At 45.4% G+C, this 19,405-nt stretch overlaps 1 protein-coding gene across 1 annotated transcript in view; it reads left to right on the forward strand.

Annotated features, from left to right (window-relative positions):
- Ppp2r5a (protein phosphatase 2 regulatory subunit B'alpha) overlaps window positions 1-18,768 on the forward strand; it is a 44,515-nt gene extending 25,747 nt beyond the window's left edge. Inside the window, exons 3-13 of the mRNA XM_055609180.1 lie at window positions 322-423; window positions 8,745-8,837; window positions 11,348-11,478; window positions 12,376-12,435; window positions 13,336-13,444; window positions 13,923-13,976; window positions 15,669-15,719; window positions 15,900-16,019; window positions 16,103-16,230; window positions 16,716-16,817; window positions 17,718-18,768. Coding sequence (XP_055465155.1) covers window positions 322-423; window positions 8,745-8,837; window positions 11,348-11,478; window positions 12,376-12,435; window positions 13,336-13,444; window positions 13,923-13,976; window positions 15,669-15,719; window positions 15,900-16,019; window positions 16,103-16,230; window positions 16,716-16,817; window positions 17,718-17,850 — 1,083 coding nt within the window. The 3' untranslated portion in view covers window positions 17,851-18,768. The remainder of the gene's footprint in view (window positions 1-321; window positions 424-8,744; window positions 8,838-11,347; window positions 11,479-12,375; window positions 12,436-13,335; window positions 13,445-13,922; window positions 13,977-15,668; window positions 15,720-15,899; window positions 16,020-16,102; window positions 16,231-16,715; window positions 16,818-17,717) is intronic.
- Window positions 18,769-19,405: the final 637 nt, after the last annotated feature.

A 19,405-nucleotide genomic window follows, 5' to 3' on the forward strand; every position in this document is an offset into this window, starting at 1 on the left:
AGTTGGTTGTTTTGCCTCTTGCCCAGGCTCCCCTCTCCCCTCATTCCTGAACTCTTTATTTCAAGTAGAACTCGGAAAGAACAGCTGGTGTGGAAGCATTTGGAGGTATCTGCACCATCAGTTGCTTGGTGTAAGGAAGTTAGCTACTCCACAGAGAGAGATCCCTGCCCTTCCTATCTTGAAGATTCATAGACCTGAGCTAAATTTATAGCTGTATGTTTTTTTTTCTATTAAAAAAAATGGTGTTAGAATGTTTTATTTTTCATTTTTTCATTCAATTATATAGCAAAGGACATGAATCTAAACTTAATTTCTTTTCAGATCAGTGCTAACATCTTCCGTACCCTTCCTCCAAGTGATAATCCAGAGTTTGACCCAGAAGAGGATGAGCCCACACTTGAGGCCTCGTGGCCTCACATACAGGTATGCACTGGAAGTCAGGGTTACATATTGTTCCTATTTCCTAGTCTGCTGGTTCCGAGGTTCTTTAAGATTTACCTTTCAGTGTGCGCATGTCATGCGGCTGTGGCCCTAGCTCTCGGGAGGCTGAGGCAGGGAAGATAAGAGTTCAAGACCTGTCCCCAAAACAAAAATATGGGCCACGGAGGTGTTGCAGTGGGGAAGGCACACGCCGCCAAGCCTGAGGACCAAGTCAGTCATATGGTGGAGCGAGAGAGCTGACCCTGCAGTTGTCATCTGACCTCCAGACTCCAGGCGTGGCTCACGGCCCCCATTCACAAACACAAAGTAAATAAGTGACACTTTTTTTTACAGAGACACATTTTTTTTTTTTACAGACAAAAAATATATTTAATTTGACTGCATTTTCTTAACATTATTTTGTTTTCTAAAAGTAATGTTTTGTTCTTTTGAGACATTCTCAGTGTAGCCCTGGCTGGATTGGAACTCACTATGTAGACCAAGCTAGCCTTGAACTCACAGAGATCCACCTTCTGAGTACTGGGATTAAAGGAATGCCACCATGCCCAGTGATAAAATATACCTCATTAAGATAAAACATTATCTTAATATTTTAAGGGGGTATTAGGTTGGTTCAGAGAACTGTGTAAGTGCCGTTACTGTATAAGCTCAGTCACCGTCATCTACACAGATGGATACAATATTGGCACCTCTCTGTGTCCCATCTCATAGCGCAGAGCAAACATTCAAAATACCTTGTGTCTATTGGTTTTCTTACCTAGTTGGATCTTTTGTATACATGGAATCATAATATGTGGCTTTTTATGTCTTGGTTTCTTTACGTAGTTCAGTATTTTCAAGATTCATCCATGTTGTAGCATAAATAATTACCTTTTGCAGCTGAATAATATTAGGGGTTTTTTTTGTTCTGTTTTTTTGGTTTTTCAAGACAGGGTTTCTCTGTGTAGGCTTAGCTATCCTGGACTTGCTTTGGAGACAGAGATCTGCCTGCCTCTGCCTCCTAGAGTTCTGAAATTAAAGGCATGTGCCACCACGCCTGGCTGTATTCTCATTTATAGATACATGCTTTTTTAAAGTCCATTATCAGTTATTTCATATTAAAGTTGTTTTATCTTTTTGGCTGTACAACCAGCGCTGTTAACAGATTCCTATGTAAGTTTTGTTTGAACATTTATTTCCCATAAGCTATGTTTGTGTTGTTGTCTTTATTCATCTAAAATACTTTCTAATTTCCCACATGATTTTCAGTGTTTAGAGAATATGTATTGCATGACTTTAGTTTTTGTAGCGTTTATGGCAGTGTGCAGCATGTCCTGGAGAAGATTACCTGTGTACTTGTGCTCGTCAAGGCTGTCTACTGCTGAGTGGGCGGGCGTGCATTCTGTGGACCTACCTGCTTTATAATAGCAAGTCTTTCATTACTTGCTGATCTGTTCTGTTCATTGAAAGAACAGAACAGGGTTAGGGGTAGGGTTAGGCTTAGAGTCAGGCACAGTGGTGCCTGTGATCCCAGGGAGGCAGAGGCAGGTGGATCTCTGTGAGTTCAAGGCCAGCATGGTCTACAGAGGGAGTTCAGAACAGCCGAGAGTGGGGGGGAGGAGAGAGGTATTGAGTCACCATACGTTGAATTGTCTCTGCATTTCTGTGAGTTTTTACATCATGTGTTTTGGGCCCTGGTTGATAGGCACCTGTTTATGTTTATAGCTGTGTCTTCCTCATGGATTGGCCTTAGCGTTACAGTGTTCTTTGTCCTTATTTGGAGTTAAGTTGTCTGTTATTAGTACAGCCATGCCAGCTTTTGGCTGCTGTTAGCGTGACTTACATTCTCCATTCTTTTACTGTTAGCCTCTTTGTTTCTTTGAATCTCTTACACACTTTGAGTTGGAGGTGCTAGATTTGTTGTTTTGTTTTGTTTGAAGGTAGGCTCTCTCAGTTATTTAGCCCTGGCTTGCTATGTTGACTAGGCTGGCCTTGAACTCATAGAGATCTGCCTGCTTCATGCCTTCTAAGTGCTAGGATTAAAGGTATATACCACCATGCCAGGCCCTTGAATTATTTTTTTAATAAAATTGAGCACAAGTTCATCTGACATTTTCTGCTATAGTTGGTGTAAAATTAGTGGTACTATACTTAAGAATAGGAGGGTTTTAAAGCATGAGATTCTCATTAATGGATGTTACTTCTATTATTGTGTGTAGTTGGAAAGTCTTTGGGAAAGACTTAGTTTTTGAAATTTTAAAGGCAAAGACAGATTTTCCCATCAGAATATTTTTTATATACTCATAGAAATTAACATAAGAAATTCAGCCAAGTAAACAGTGTGTTTTCCATTTTTCCCTTGTATAACTTGAGGCTCCATTTACATTCCCTGACAGAAATGGTTCCTAACATTTTAGGAGGTGGTAATTGCTGTCAAGACACAGTTTCTGGGGCTGGTGAGATTGCTCAGCAGAGAAAAGCACATAACCCTGTGGTGAAGAGAGAGAACCAGTCCACAGGTTGTCCTCTAACTGAGCACTCCATGTGTACACACACACACATTCACACACAGAAATCGACAAATTAATAGTAAATAAATGTCATTCAAAAACCGGGCTCCTGGGAGCTGGGGTGACTCAGTTGGTGAATGCTTGTTACGCAAGCGTGCAGATCCCTGGACTTACGTGGGGGAAGAGAACTGGCTCCTTCAAGGTTCTCTCCTGACCGCCACACGTGCGGTGGCACGCTCAGCACCATGCATGCACACGTAAGTAAGTGTAGTTAGACTAGCGACAGAGGGTAACACTGAGCAGTGACTTGTGTCTTCCACAAGTGTGTGTGCGCTCACAAACATAACACGACTCTCTCCCTTTCTCTCTTTAAAATGGGTTCTCACCCAAGACACATTCAGACTGCACAGGCATACAAGCGATTTTCATTCGTCTGTGCTCTGTGCGTGTCTACAATTCTAATTTCTTGAGTTTCTGATATTTGGTATAGCATTTAGACTTGGCGATTAGATGTTGGGGCCGTCTGAAGCTACTGTGTGTCTCCAGGGTGATGCAGTCACTTCTTAAGCAGGTTCTGTGATGGAGTAGAACGGTTACGTCTTGGAAAGCCACCGTGCTGGAAAAAGGTGTCAACAGAAGGTTCCTTTTGTGCCCTAGAGATTAACTTATGAACATTTTAGTTGCGAGTAGGCTCTACTAATGATTTTTGCTGATCTCCGTATGTGGCAGGGGAGCTGCTGTGCTGCCCAGGCTGATTTCGAACTCTTGGGCTCAGTGATGATTTGTCTCAGCTTCCTTAGTAGCTAGATACACGTGTTTGCCACCATGTCCAGCACATTTTTGTAGTTGTTTAGTTTTGAAATTATATTTAATTGTAACGTTTCTCCCTTCAAGCCCTCCCCTCTGCTAACCTTCCCCACTCCTTCAAATCTATGGCTTTTTCATCTCATTAAATGAAAAACGTTTCATTTACTGTTTTTAATAAACATTAAATAACAATATTTAATGTTAATACTCAACATTATTAACTCGTGTTGTCGAGTACATACGTTACCTGTGTGTAGTTCCAGGGCTGACCATTTAGCACTGGACAATGGTGTGCTCTTCCTGGGGAGGCCCACCTCTCCCACTCCCAGCTTTCCTCAGTTGCCTGCAGTTCTCCGTGTAGGGTGAGGCCGCTTAGGCTTCTCTCTGTCCAGTTTGGCATATTTGTTGATGTCTGTGTTTTTGTTCTATGAATGAAGGAGCAGAGAGAGAGAGCATCCAGGCTGGACATACTTAACAGAGTCTTGGCCTTGCTTTCTCAGATATTGAGAGGGAAGTATTGATAGCAAATTGGGCTTCTCTTGTTGCTCACTGTGCCCAGGCAGTGTTCTGTAAACTGTCTGGTATAACATATATAATATATATGTAATATATAGTCGCTCCTCCTCCTGATTTCTTTCATGGAGCAATCATTTAAAACTCCTTCACATCACTTTAAAATTGCTTCTCAGTCATCCTTTCTTCTCTGGGTCAGATGTTTCCAATTTCATTAGCTACTTATATAGGTCTTATTTTCAGATTCTTTAGTATTTGTACTGTTTTCTACTGGACCTGTATTTTTTTAAGTATTTATTTATTCACTTTACATCCCAAACGCAGTTCCTCCCTCCTTTGGCTGGCCCTACCCTCCCACCTTCTTCCCTGCTTAGACAAGGAGACACACACACACACACACACACACGTATCACCCATTCTAGCACATCAAGTCACATCAGGACTGAGAGCATCCTGGCAAAGCAGCCCCACTAAGGGGAAGTAAGCCAAAAGCAGGCAAGAGTCTCTGTCAGACACAGTCCCTGCTCCCCTTACTATGGCTTCCATGTGACCCAGGTACACTGGGTCAGGGGCCTAGGTCCAGACCGAGTATTCTCTTTGGTTGGTGCTTCCGTCTCTGTGAGCCCCCATGACCTGTATCTTTTTAGTGATGAAGAATGGAACTTTCTGATTTTATTGGGATAACTTCGGAAAGGCATTTCAGCACAGTGGAGCTGCACTGCAGCTCACTTGGCAGTGTGTGCCTAGCATGCATGGAGCCCCATGTCAGTTTGTACCCCAGCGCTCAGGAGGTGGGGGTGGAGCCATTTGAAGGTCACAGTCATTATCAGTTATAGTTTGCTTTCAGAGCCAGCCTGGGCTACATGAGCCATTGTCTCAAAAGACTGAGTACAGCAAGATTACCCCCAGGTTCTTTCTTTTATGTTCCTCTTGTCTTTAGGGTATAGGGTGTGTACTTACACAGCCTTGTAACAAACGTGTGAAGTCTGCCGTTTCATTAATGCCATTGCTGAAGTGTGCTCTAAGACTCTTAAAAACAAATTATAATTTGTCACATGGACATAGACAAACTTCAGTAACTGCCCAGAAACAGTCTCATCACTGTGGTTTCACATATAGCTAGCAAATATTCATTGAACATCTGCTGTGCTCTTCCAACCTTAGGAGTAAAGAGAGTAACCACCCAGCCGCCCCCAACACCATCACTGCAGGTTTTACAGTGTGCACCCAGAAATAGTGGTGAACATCCTTTGTCAGATGTGAAAGGTCTGAAGTCGTGTAGGACAAGAAATGTAGAGAGCGGCTCTGGGGACAAGCTTCATTTCATGGGAACATCTTACTGTGACATTTTAAGGATTGTCAGGTCTGTAGGCCAGTGGTCTCTCCCTCCTGTCTGTAATGCTTGTTCACGTGTGTTAATAAACCTTCGTCATGTTGTCAGTGCTGTTAAATTAGCTCCTGACAGCAGGTATTGGCTAATCTGCACTAGTCAGGGGAATTACGTAGATGAAAATTACTTAAGAAATTAGGCGTCTGGAGAGATGGCTTGGCAGTTAAGAGGTGACACTGGCTGTTCTTTTTAAAATTTAATTTAATTAATTTTTTATTACAGTTTATTCATTTTGGATCCCAGCTGTGACCCCCCTCCCTCATCCCCTCCTAATCCCACCCTCCCTCCCTCTTCTCCTCCCTTGTCCCTCCCCAAGTCCACTGATAGGGGAGGTCCTCCTCCCCTTCCCTCTGACCTAGCCTATCAGGTCTCATCAGGACTGGCTGCATTGTCTTCCTCTGTGGCCTGGCAAGGCTGCTCCCCCTCAGGGGGAAGTGATCAAAGAGCCAGCCACTGAGTTCATGTCAGAGACAGCCCCTGTTCCCAACACTAGGGAACCCACTTGGAGACTGAGCTGCCATGGGCTACCTCTGTGTGGGGGTTCTAGGTTATCTCCATGCATAGTCCTTGGTTGGAATATCAGTCTCAGAAAAGACTCGTGTGCCAGATTTTTTGGTTCTGTTGCTCTCCTTGTGGAGCTCCTGTCCCCTCCAGGTCTTTCTATCACCCCCTTCTTTCATAAGATTCCTTGCACTCTGCCCAAAGTTTTGGTTATGAGTCTCAGCATCTGCTTTGATACCCTGCAGGGTAGAGTCTTTCAGAGGCCCTCTATGATAGGCTCCTGTCCTGTTCCCTGTTTTCTCCCTCTTACGATGTCCATCTCGTTTGCCTTTCTGAATGAGGATTGATCTTCTTACCCAGGGTCCTCCTTCTTGCTTAGCTTCTTTAGGTGTACAGATTTTAGTATGTTTATCCTATATTATATGTCTAATATTCACATGTAAGTGAATATATATCATGTGTGTCTTTCTGCTGGTGGGTATGTCAACTGGTACAACCGCTTTGGAAATCAATCTGGCGCTTTCTCAGACAATTAGGAATAGTGCTACCTCAAGATCCAGCTATACCACTCCTGGGCACATATCCAAAAGATGCTCAAGTACACAACAAGGACATTTGTTCAACCATGTTCATAGCGGCTTTATTCATAATAGCCAGAATCTGGAAACAACCCAGATGTCCCTCAACAGAGGGATGAAATCTAACTGCTGAGCTGTCCAGACCCTGTTCAGTTTCTCATATAGGTGCTGAGGATCCAAATTCCAGTCCTCACACTTTTGGGTAAGAGATTTGCCCATTGAGCCATCTTCCCAGACCCCTAAATGTAAAAGGTGTAAGTGACCTTTTACTTGGGGATCTAATTCTCTTATATGTTGCAGGATATTTGATCCTGTTGTGAACCCTAAAACTGTGAACTCTAAAACCCTGTTTCTTGATTGATGTGGCTCAGCCCTATCACACACCTTTAATCCAAGAACTTTCTGCACACAGGATTTACTAAAGTTAACCCTAGGTCAAGAGGCGGAGGGAGAAACCAGCTGACAAGGATTAAAGAGTAGGAGGGACTTTGAGTTGAGGGGTATTTAAGACAGCACGGGGAGAAGAAGAAAGGGCTTTTAGTTCAAGCTCTGGCTCTAGCTTAGGCTTCAGTGTCTCAGCTTCCTGGCTTTTGGAGCTTTGAGCTAGTAAGCCTTTGGCCTTGGGTTTTTTAGCCTTTTGCTCCTGGGCTGTCAGCTGAGCTAGTGAGCCTTTTGGGTTTTTTCCATCCAGGCCTGAGCTGAGAAGGAAGGTCAGCTGGTGCTTTCTCTGCCTCTAAGGCAGGTTTTCACCCCAGCATCGGGCTCCTGAGTCATTATTGATAAAATAGAATGGTTGGGGTTTTCATTTTTGTTTATAACAACTTGAATTTTAGGTTGCTTAATTGACATACTGTTTGTGTTTACAAGTTAAGATGTATCTTGAGGCCCATCTCTTACCTTTAACAGCTATTAAGTTATGATTTTGTTTTGTTTTGCTTGAGACACTGTTTCTTTGTATAATCACTCTGCCTATCCTGGAACTTGTTCTGTGGATAAGGCTGGCCTTGAACTCACAGAGTCCACCTGAGCCTGCCTCCTGAGTGCTGGGATTAAAGACGTATGCAGTCACCGCCCACCTGTTTAAAGGCTGTAGCTGTGCTTTCTCTGTGATCATTTAATTCTGACTCAGTCGTAAGGTGCACATGACTGTCATACAGCTCGCATGGTTGAGAGTCTTGATACAAGACTCCCGTGTTTGCTCTGTTGTGTGGACGCTCCTTCCTCAGGTTTGGTTTGTTATTCTCCAGGTATACTGCTTTAGTTTCTTTTTCCCTGCTCTGCTTTTACATTTGTGAGCATGTGTGTGTGTGTGTATATATATACATGTGGAGGTCAGAGGGACAAGCTGTGGAAGTCTATTTTTCCCTCACCTCCCACCACCTTGGTCCTGACTCAGGGCAGTGGCTGGCGGCAAGCCCTGTTACCTGCTGAGCCCTAGTTTAAGAGCAAGACTTGGTTTTTAAAACTGCCAACTCTGATTCTGAGCCTGTGCTTACGGGACCCTAGGGAGAAGTTGAGGTGGGCGGATGTGCACTGGGGAGGAGTGTGACCTGATACTGCAGGGCGCTGTGATTGGTTCCGGGCCGCCCAGTGAGTGATGCAGAGCCACATGAACACCGGGGCCATGAACAGACTGGGGAGAGGGTTATTTGCCCTTCACTTCACATCACAGCCTGAAACAGGAACTGAAGCCAAAGCCGCCTTGCTCAGTTTCCTTTCTGACATGCCCCAGGACCACTTTCCCGAGGATAGTGCCACACACATCTGTCTTTAATCAGAACGGGCCCCGCAGACTTGCCTACAGGCAGTCTTGTGGAGGCATTTTTATCAGTTGACTTCCTCACCCCAGATAATTGTAAAGTTGATAAACAGCCCATTAAGAGAAAAGCCAAAGATTCTTTAAAACTTTGTTTTTAAACAATTACCAACTCAGGCTGGTAAGGAAGTATTCTTTTAAACACAGGAACTGTAATTCAGAGTATTATTTTATAGCATCATCTTGACTTTATTTCCTTTCTCACATAGTTGGTGTATGAATTCTTCTTAAGATTCCTGGAGAGCCCTGATTTCCAGCCCAGTATTGCAAAGCGATACATCGATCAGAAATTTGTACAACAGGTAAGGGACTCTTAGATCTCACACATTTGTATCTTAGCGCGTGCTTATTAATAGTCGTCATTAAGAGTAATCACTTAAAAGTACTGTGTAATTATTCCTGACAAGCAAAATAAGCAGCTTCCAGGGGTTGGCAAGATGATCCAGGTCAAAAGCACTTGCTGCTTTTCCAGAGGCAGGTCAGGCAGCTCAGAAAACCTGTTAATTCAGGGGATCAGGTGCAATCTTCAGGTTTGCACGTGCGCGCGCGCACACACACACACACACACACACTTTCTTTTAAGTGGCTTTTAGAAGCTGAGTTTTGAATCACAGGTGAGCACCTAATGAAATTAGTCAGACTGCCCTTCATGCAGTGCCTCAAAGTTTGGGGTAAACATTGAATCTAAGGGTGAAACTTTTGTGTAAAATTTGTGTGTTTTAAACATTGTGACCAACTATGCATGGCTTCCTGGACATGTAGCATCTGGACGTCAGTTGCCTGTCCTCATCTCTCCTCATCTCTCCTCAGCACCACAGTCTGCCCCCCCCCCCCAAGCCACAGGTAAAATCAAATGGGACCATGAAGGAGAGGAGGTGTTAAGCACATGGAATGCCTTGGTGACACTTAAGACACTGGTATCACCTCTAGTTCTGGAACTTAACTGCAGTTAACTTGTAAGGATGTATCTGTGTGTTGTCAGATCCTTTAAGACAATTTCACAGGCTCTTTTCAGTCATTTGAAATCGTCTGGCCCTAAACAGAACTGTCAGGTAGACCATTTTTATCCATTTTCTCTGTTAAAGCCATTATCAATACGTGACCCTTGTTAGGAGTTTGATGCTGAGAGCATAATTAAGGTCCACTTTGAAGACCTTTCAGACCACTGTTGTGTGCCCAGGGTGATAAGACAGACGGAGAACTGTTCCCGGCTCGTGTGGTAAGCAGCACTGCCTGCCTATCCCTTCAAGGGCTCTCCGTGAACTGCACAAGACCCATGTCAGAGCTGCAGCCTGCAGGAGGACGTCAGGCCAGCCAACCTGGGGTCTCCGGGGATGTTGCCTGCAACACACGTTTACTTTCTGGATGGTTCACCCGTGGGGCCCTCAGGCCCCTGGGAAGCTGCACACATGAAGCTGTTGGGTGACAGCAGGCTGAGGGGAAGCTTGCCTTCGTGCTGCTGAGCCTTGGGACTTACACTGCTGGGCTTGTCTGAGAGAGCAAGGAGAAACCTGGCCTGGCACGGCGGGAGCCAGTCTCCACCCTCCACCCCAAACTCCTAAAATATCTGGGAAGCCAAGGCAATTATCTGATTTTTACAGTTCTGGCTACTGCCCTGCAGCTCTGCTCCTCCAAGGCACTGATTTAGTTAGAGTTGGTGGGGAAAACCTGCAAAATTTAAATTTATGTTCAAATCAGAGCATCTCCAAAGACAACTAAGACGTACTCATTGTTTTTTTGTGCCATGAACCTGTCACTTGAGTACTTCATAAATGCTTGTTGGAGGGAGAGCCCATACCCGGTGCCATACACCTAGTAAAGGCACAGTCTGGATTTCAGCGAGAGCAGTGTCGCCCTTCCTGCCGCGACCCTTTAATACAGTTCACATGTTTTTCTCTGAGACAGGGTTTCTCTGTGTAGCCTTGGCTGTCCTGGACTCACTCTGTAGACCAGGCTGGCCTCAAACTCACAAAATCATCTCTCAAAGTAAACCCACATCAGAAACAAGAATTTAAGGCTAAAGGAGAAGGCTAGCCATTTCTCATAATGAGAACCAGTGCTTTGGAAGTATTTTTGGCTGGAGCCTCACACAATACCTTACCCTAGCCAGAAATGAGTGCAAACCACAAGAAAGTCACTTGTCTAGGGCACGTGAATGTGACCTAGCACCTCAGGATGTCTGCTTGGGTTTGAAATGCACACATAATCAGAGACAAAATGAAGTTGAGGGAGTGTCTGCTGGAGCCCAGGACCTGTCAGCCGCCTGTCTACCAGCACCAGAGCTGAGAGCAGAGGCCACGCGACTCTGGAGACTGCATGTCTGCATAGGGCTCATTGTTTGACAGTCTCACCTTGGGGCTGTGGAACTCACTGTGCACATCAGGCTCCCTCCAAACACTAGTGCTCAGCAGGCAGAGGCAGGGCATCTGAAAATTCAAGGCCCGCGTGGGCCTCACGAGTCCCTGTCTCCAATAAAAATATCAAGTTTTAACTTACTACCAAAGAACATTAAACATAACACTAAAAATAATGTTAGGAAAGAATCTTAAAGTCACTGGAAAGGTCAAAAAAATCTTATGTCTAAAAGGTGTTTTATATTCTTTAAAATGACAATGTATAAAGGTGAATTTAGTGAAAATATTCATACTTTTCTTAGTTTCATTTACTTAGCAAGGATAAATCTAAGAAGGCAGAATATTTAGAAGAAAATGTTAGAGATTTCATAGCTAAGTCTTCTAATCAAAATTAGAAAAAAAAGAGCAGTTTTAGCTCGATTATTTTTTAAAAGTAATTTGTCAGATTTTCCTTAAAGCTCCTGGAGCTTTTTGATAGTGAAGATCCGCGAGAGCGCGATTTCCTGAAGACGGTTCTGCATCGGATCTACGGGAAGTTTCTCGGACTGAGAGCATTCATCAGGAAGCAGATTAACAACATTTTCCTCAGGTAATCCATCACTGAGAATACCTTTCTCCTGCCGCCTTCTTTCTCACCAGGCTCCTTTACGTTAATTGACCCCTGCTAGTCAGCAGCATGGCCAAGGGCGGTGCTTGGTGCTTGGTAGGGATGCCAGTGCTCTTGGAGTTGGAAGAATTGCTGAAAAACTGTCTCTGAACTTTTTTTTTAAACAATCACTATTTAAGCCAATCCCTGCAGAAATGCTTTTGATCTGACAAAACTAGTTAAATAAAATCCACATGGACTGTGATTTAAATACTTGTGAAACATTTGCTCTGCATCAGATTTCACATTGTCCCCGTGGTTTCAGGCTAGCAGGGGAGATGAGAGTCCCCTGGGGTTTCCGTCAGTACCCCGTCTCCTCAACACTGCTGCCCTGTGCCCCTCACGCCATCATTTGCCTTAAAGGCTGTCTGCTAGTAGAAAACTAGGTAGCCTAGAACAATTCTGACAATTGACAAAATGGACCCTTTGTCCTTGGGCTTTTGTGAGTAGTGGTTTCCTCCTTTGAAAAGGTTTCTTTGAGCAATCCATCTTTCTTACATAAAAAGTAAAATATAATAATCCAGAGGATGCTGCTGTTCTCACACTTTAGCAGAGGTTTCTGTGACTCGGGGGACTAGAGCCTTTGTTATGTTTGGATGTGGGCTGGGGTGTAGCTCATTGTAGCTGTGGAAGCACACATCTGTGGCCAGCACGGTCAGAAGGTCACGACTGGCTGCAGAGTAGGCGGGAAGACAGCCTGGCGGGTGTGAGACATGTCTCAGAACACACAGCTGGTGTGAGCAGAGTGCCCCAGTCAGTGCCAGCGTCCACACTGCGCTTCGCTCGGTCTCTTCACCCTCTTGCCTGTTGGTATTACATCTGTCTTTATTTTAAATTCAGGTTTATATATGAAACGGAACATTTCAATGGTGTGGCTGAACTCCTTGAAATATTAGGAAGGTAGGTTGGGGGGTTGATAAGTAAACAAATGTGTTATGTACTGAACAGTACAGCTGGAGCTGAAATGCCTTCCTACTTTAGTTTAGAACACAGTGCTAGAGGCCAGGGCCGCGTCAGTCCCTGACAAACAGCACAAGACAGTGTCAGGTTTCAGGGCTGTGCCATAGGGTACACTGTGCATAAGGTCTACCCTGCCTTCTGCCTCGGAAGCTCTTCCCAGCTTCCGGCTGATGAAGGTCACTTCATCAAAGGTTCAACACAAGAATCCTTACCCAAGTACGGATAGGCCGTTCCCAATCTAGCTGTTCTTTTAGAAGTGTCTTTGGGGTTTTTTTGTTTGTTTTCAAGACAGGGTTTCTCTGTGTAGCCCTGGCTGTCTTAGAACTCACTTTGTAGATCAGGCTGGCCTCAAACTCAAGAGATTTGCCTGCCTCTGCCTCCGCAGTGCTGGGATCAAAGGTGTGCACTACCATCGCCTCCTCACTCTTTGGTTTTATATACACATTTCCTTTCTGTTCACAATATATAGATGTGAGATATACGTATGATATAGATAGATAGATATGATCTATACAATATATAGATATGATAGAATTATCTTAATTCAAGATTATTCAAAAATGTAGGAGAAACTCCCCACTTCACTGAACATGCTGGAAATTCTAATAGCATTGAGACAACCTCTCCTGTTGCTTCAGGGAGGAAAAGTAAAGGCAGCAACGCAGAGCTAAAGCGGCACTCTGTAGGTGTCAGCTTACATGTGCTGGAGGGACAGAACTCAGCAGCAATTCTGCCTTCCAGCTCAGCGCGAAGCACAGCCCAGCCCTGTGTGCTATAGATGTATAACTTTTGGAAAGAGAGTGACTACTTAACCCTTCCCCTGCCTTTTCTTCCCTCTAGTATCATCAATGGCTTTGCACTGCCACTGAAAGCAGAACATAAGCAATTTCTAATGAAGGTTCTTATTCCTATGCATACTGCAAAAGGATTGGCTTTGTTTCATGCTCAGGTAATTTCAGAAAAATTGCAAATGAAATGAGTATTTCCAATAACATAAAGGCAAAGAATTTGAGAGAAAGTAAGATGCTAGGTTGGTGTGTAATTATGGAATCTGCTTTGGCAAGCTTTGGTTAGGAGTTTGTGTATACATTAGATGTGGAGAGGATGGTCAGGTCTAGGACCTAAACCGCTTAGCTGTGTGACCCTGAGTGGCTCTCACACGGATGGAGATGGCGTCTGACCTCTCAGGACGGCCGTGGTCACTGTAACCTGAGTGTCACATCAGCATATGCTGTGTGTGTGTAGATACAGTCCAGAAGACTAGACGGGGTGTCAAGGTTGAGTCTGGAGCTGTTGAACTTAAACTTCCTGAGTATATTCACTTCAGACTGCAGCTAGCACCTGAGGCGACATTCTGTGTCAGTGTGACAGTGTCCCGTCATCCCCTTACCTCACTAACATCTCTTCCACTTGCCTCTGCCCCTCAGCTGGCGTACTGTGTTGTGCAGTTCCTGGAGAAAGACACAACGCTGACAGAGCCCGTAAGTGTGCACCTCCTGCTCACGCACTTGTCTGAGCAGTGGCATTTCATCGCAGCCCGCGTAGTCAGTTGTCACACAGTAGAAGCAACCGTGGGGAGACTGGGAGGGGAGCACAGTCGGGAGGTGGTAGGTTAACAGTGTGTGGCTTAGCCATCCTCACTGGAGCCTGTCACCTCTTACAATGAAACCCCCGAGTCCCAGAACCGTCCCTTGAGTTCTGTTCAGAAAGAAGCACAGAAGACTGAAAATGTCCCTCACCTTAGCAGTTTGGGTTGCCGGCTTAGCGGAGTGAAAAGGTAGTAGCTGCTGAGGTGAGGCAGGTGAGAACAGAAGGCGCAGAGGCATGGCGGACCTTCAGTCCTACCTTGTTCAGAGCTGTATTTAGCCTAGACTGGCCTCAGACTTGCTGTGAGCTCCTGTCTCAGCCTCCCAAATGCTGGGATTTTGAGCTCATCCAACTATACAAACCATTGTAACCTTAAGTAAAATGAGTGCAAACATAAATACTGAAGCTGAAAGGTTAAAATTCATCTATTTCAGGCTAACCCAAGGGGTGCTTGAAAATGGAAATGCATGGCATTCATTTTTCTCTTGAAAAGTAGTTAGAGAGACCTGCAGGGCAGTGGTGGTACAGGTCTTTAGCCCAGCACTCTGGAGGCAGAGACAGGTGGGTCTCTGTGAGTTGGAGGCCAGCCTGCTCTACAGAGGGGGTTCCAGAACAGCCAAGGCTACACAGAGAAACCCTATCTTGACATAGTTTCTGTATCCCAGCTGCAAACAGATTCTAAGGGTAAATGAGAATTAGCCCAGTGATACACACGAAACCATAAGCACTGAAGAGACTACCTGTATATCCTCAGTGATTCCCACTTGGTAAAGAGTGTAACTAGGGCTGGAGAGACAGCTCAGAGGTTAAGAGCACTGGTTGCTTTTCCAAAGGTCCTGAGTTCAATTCCCAGCAACCACACAGTGGCTCACAACCATCTGTAATGAGATCTTGTGCCCTCTTCTGGTGCACAGGCATACATGCAGACAGAACAGTATATAAATAATAAATAAATCAATCTTTAAAAAAAGAGTATAACTAAATGTGTCTGCTAGAGTTTGTAAGGTCATTTAGGTTTGTTTTTCCTTCTAACCTACTGAGTTGAACCATTTTGCTATTTCTAGTTTTTTTTTTTTTTTTTTTTAACTCATGTTATAATTTAGTAAGCTAATCTTAGTAAATTTCCTAGGACCAGTAAAATTTACCTGTTGAAATTTAACTGTTTTAAAGTTTTGTTGTACCTTGATTTTGTCAGTCATGAAATGATTTGGGAACTCTGGCTTTTATGGTATGTACTTACAAGTTCAGCCGATGAGAAGCTGTTAGGTCACCCCCTCACGAGCTGAGGCTGGAGCTCAGCTGGACCCGTCCACTTACGTTGGTCTCCTTCATGAAAGTCTCTGTCTGCTCATCTGTGTCAAGGATCTCAAGATGGGCCCAAGTCTGAGGAGAAATAGGAATTTTCATGTACTGACTGCTTTACTTCAGAATGAGATTAAGTGGTGGGAGTGAGACAGCATCTGGCTGCCTCCCAGGCTGGTCTAGAACTTGGAATTCTCCTGCCTCAGCCCCCCCAAGTGCTAGGATTATGGACATGCACAGCCACACACGAAGTTCAATTCACCTTTGTTGGTTGTTTTTTGTAGGTGATCAGAGGACTGCTGAAATTTTGGCCAAAAACATGTAGTCAGAAAGAGGTGGGTGTGAGTAAAAATAAATGCATTCAAGTCAAGCTTTGCAGCCTTAGCCTCCTCCAGAGTGGGAGGGACAGGGAGGGGCCAGAGTAACGCAGCTCTGAGCCCTGCCCCGTTCCTAGGGTGCTGGTTGCCTGTCTGTTGTAGATTTTCTAAGAGAACTTTTTTTTTTTTAAAACCTAGGTGATGTTTCTAGGAGAAATTGAAGAAATCTTAGATGTCATTGAACCAACACAGTTCAAAAAAATCGAGGAGCCGCTCTTCAAGCAGATCTCCAAGTGCGTCTCCAGCTCTCACTTTCAGGTACCGGCTTCCCCCTTTGTGCCATCCTGATTCTGTGCCTCCCTCTTCCCTGGGAACGTTGGCATTTCTGATATCTTTCGTAGGTTGCAGAAAGAGCATTGTTCTTCTGGAACAACGAATACATCCTCAGTTTGATTGAAGACAATATTGACAAAATTCTGCCAATCATGTTTGCCAGTCTGTATAAAATTTCCAAAGAGCACTGGAATCAGTAAGTTGTTTTTTAATCTTAACAGTGTAAACTGCATGGGCTAGCCTTGAACTCAGTCTCTTGCCTCAGTGCTGAGTTATGTGGAACCTGCACGGATTTGTAACCTCTGCGGTAGTTAACATCACAGTTGTACAGCGCTGCCTGTGAGTGGTCCTTAGTGCGGTCTTACCCACTGTGGGAACAGTGTGGCTGAGCCAGCAGCAGCTCGTGTTCTGGAGCTGAGGACCGAGGGAAGCATGGAGCTCACACATTCCAACTCCTGTGACGTTCCTTACCTGCTGCCCAGACTACAAATCACAGATGAAGAGGACCAGAGTATTATGTTCTTAGCTAGCGGGAAACTAGGCAGATCGGGGGGGGGGGGGGGCGCACTTCACCCCTGGCTCCTGTGAGCAGTTTCTGACTTCAGTCCCCCCACCTGACACAGCCCCGCTGAGATGAGAGTGCTGCCGGCCTCTAACCCAGAACTGGCTTCTTTCTTTCAGGACTATCGTAGCTCTCGTGTACAACGTGCTGAAAACCCTCATGGAGATGAACGGCAAGCTTTTTGATGACCTTACTAATTCCTACAAAGCCGAGAGGCAGAGGTACTTGATAGGTTTTGATATTTCAGGGTTACTCATCTCCTAGTTATTGGGTCTACACTGAAGGCAGCAGACATTATAATCTGAGAGCCTCTGAGCACTAAACCGCTACCCAGTCAAGTGGCCCTGGTCACTGCATGACTTTCCTGTAACGGTTAGATTGTGGTCTTCCATTGAGCTCTTGCTGAGCCGTAATTTCACTGTCTAGTAGCGTGTACGCTGTAACGTATACAAACTGTTTTGTCCACACTGCCTTCCTGAAAGCCTGGCAGTTCCAGGGCTTCGGATCCTCAGAAATACGCTGTAACAGCTGTGACTTAAGATGCCAGTCAGATCTCTGGCTTCAGGGCCAGGACTGCATAGCTGAGACTGTCAAACAAAGAAAAGCTTCACAAAAGTCACACAGAAATGAGGATGACCTGAGCCCAGAAAGCAACAGACAGAAAGGAGTGTGGGAAAATATAGATGGCTCACGTTTATGTCACCAGATTATTTTTTTTCATGTTAAAAGATCTATTTTTGGTTTATGTGTATGACTATTTATTACAACTTATTTACTTTGTATCCCAGCTGTACTTTACCACATTCTTTAAAGAGAGAGCTAGAGATAAGAGCCCATGTTTACATGTTCATCCTGTACCCAAATTACCCAAATTCCTCATTTAAAGATCAAAGTTTGAACATAAACCGAAATGAGAGTAGAAGATTGCCACTCTGTGGGTGTGGGAAGGGCGGGGCTCCGGCCTGTCCCCCGGGGCCTCAGTGTCACTCTAGTGACCACACTAAGTCAGCACCATGTGGCCCACAGCCTGCATCCACAGGGACGGAAATGCTTTTTCCCCAGTGAGCTGCCAACAAGTGGCTTCCCTGAACTTCCGTTTAAAACTGTTGGTTTCTCTCCAGGGAGAAAAAGAAAGAATTGGAACGTGAAGAATTATGGAAGAAGTTGGAAGAGCTGAAGCTGAAGAAGGCTCTGGAGAGACAGAACAGTGCTTACAGCATGCACAGTCTCCTCAGCAGCACGAGTGCCCAGTGAAGAGCGCCGCCCCCCGGGAGGCGGGCCTGTCCGCTTCTGGGAATAGACGGGAACTTCAGAGCAAACCTCGGCAGTGTACCTAATTAGCCAGTTCTTCCTGGCAAGCGTAAGCGAGAGAAACACGGACTGAGCATAGCCCTGTGCTATGTCATGGCCATGGTGTATTGTAAACTTTGTCATCAGTTCCGTCACATTGTCTGTGTTGAGTGGGGTGACTGTGGGAGTGATAAATCACGACTTGAACGCTGATTGTGCTGCACATAGATCAAGTCGTCTTCTGGACCTTTCCCTTTTCTCATGCGCTTTCACGCTGCTGCAGACCTCAGTTCCACTGGAGGGAAGAGCCGCCGTTAGATGACCTGAGGTGCTGCCCCTCCCTCGCCCCTCCTAGAGAGGGGATGGGCTGAGAGCTAGCCTCAGCAAACACTGCCATCCTCTGGGTTTGCGCACCTTCCATTTCCAGGCTTCTGAAGCACACGGTGTTAAAAGCTGGGGGAAGCAAACCAAAACTCTGACTGTTCCCAGTACCCCTTCAGCAGCAGCACCCCAGGGCGTGACCAGAGTAGACAGGCGGGGACCCTGGGCCCACCCCGCCTCCATTCCTCCGCAAGGCTGGAGCAGGGCCTTGCCAGTCCTCCCGACCCGGGCCTGCCTGCAGGGCAGAGGCTCAGTCCCCACGGTGTGATGCAGGCTGCTTGCTGGCACTGCCTGGCTTTACTTTGGGAAGCGCAGTAGCGTCCTCTGAGCGGACTGTGTAGAAGCCTTGTATGTTCTTACCTGGTCAGGTATCTCTCACGCCTGTTGTCAGTACCATTCCAACCTCCCGCCTTGCAGTTGCGTGGAAACTGTTTTATAATGAAAGCTCTTCACTGGGGATTGAGCAGCATTTAATAAAGTCTATGTTTGTATTTTGCCTTATGTCATTTGCTCTTTTATATCTGGAAGATATTTACAGAAAATTGCTACAACGTATGGATATGTTCTGATTAATTTTGGATGTTCCTGGTCCACAGATAAATAGTTTAAAAAGCTTTTCATCAAATCTCACACTTCCCATCCCCATGTGTGCTAGGACAGGTTTAACATTAAAGCTAGTTTTAATTAAGTCAGTGGGTGGGGGCGTCTCCTAATCTGACAGCAACAGCAGCTGGGGAATTGTTGCCCAGTTTCTCCCAAATACCTGGTAAACACCAGCACAGCGGCCTCCTCCGCGGCCCTGGAACCTTCCTTGCAGTACAGCGGCTTAGATTTTTGCTGTTTTCAAGCAGAGGGCATTCCAGGGTCACTCTGCTCTCAGCCCAGACGGTCCCACCACACCACACAGGTTGCCTTTCCAGGAGGTGAGGTGGTTTTCATCTGAGTAGGCAGGAACACTTCTGAGCCACCTAAAGCAACTGTAACAGCGCAGCTTTTCACAGTACAGGAGAGTAACGCTCCAGTGTTCACCGAGGCAGGTTTCGGTAGATGCCTGGTGATGAGTTTGTGACCAGGGCCCCACGTGCTAAGCACACACATCCTGCGCTGGGCTGCACCTTGCCCTAGACATCATCTTTCA

The sequence above is a fragment of the Psammomys obesus genome, unplaced genomic scaffold (assembly GCF_907164565.1).
Source record: "Psammomys obesus unplaced genomic scaffold, mPsaObe1.curated_primary_1811, whole genome shotgun sequence".
Classification (NCBI taxonomy): Eukaryota; Metazoa; Chordata; class Mammalia; order Rodentia; family Muridae; genus Psammomys; species Psammomys obesus.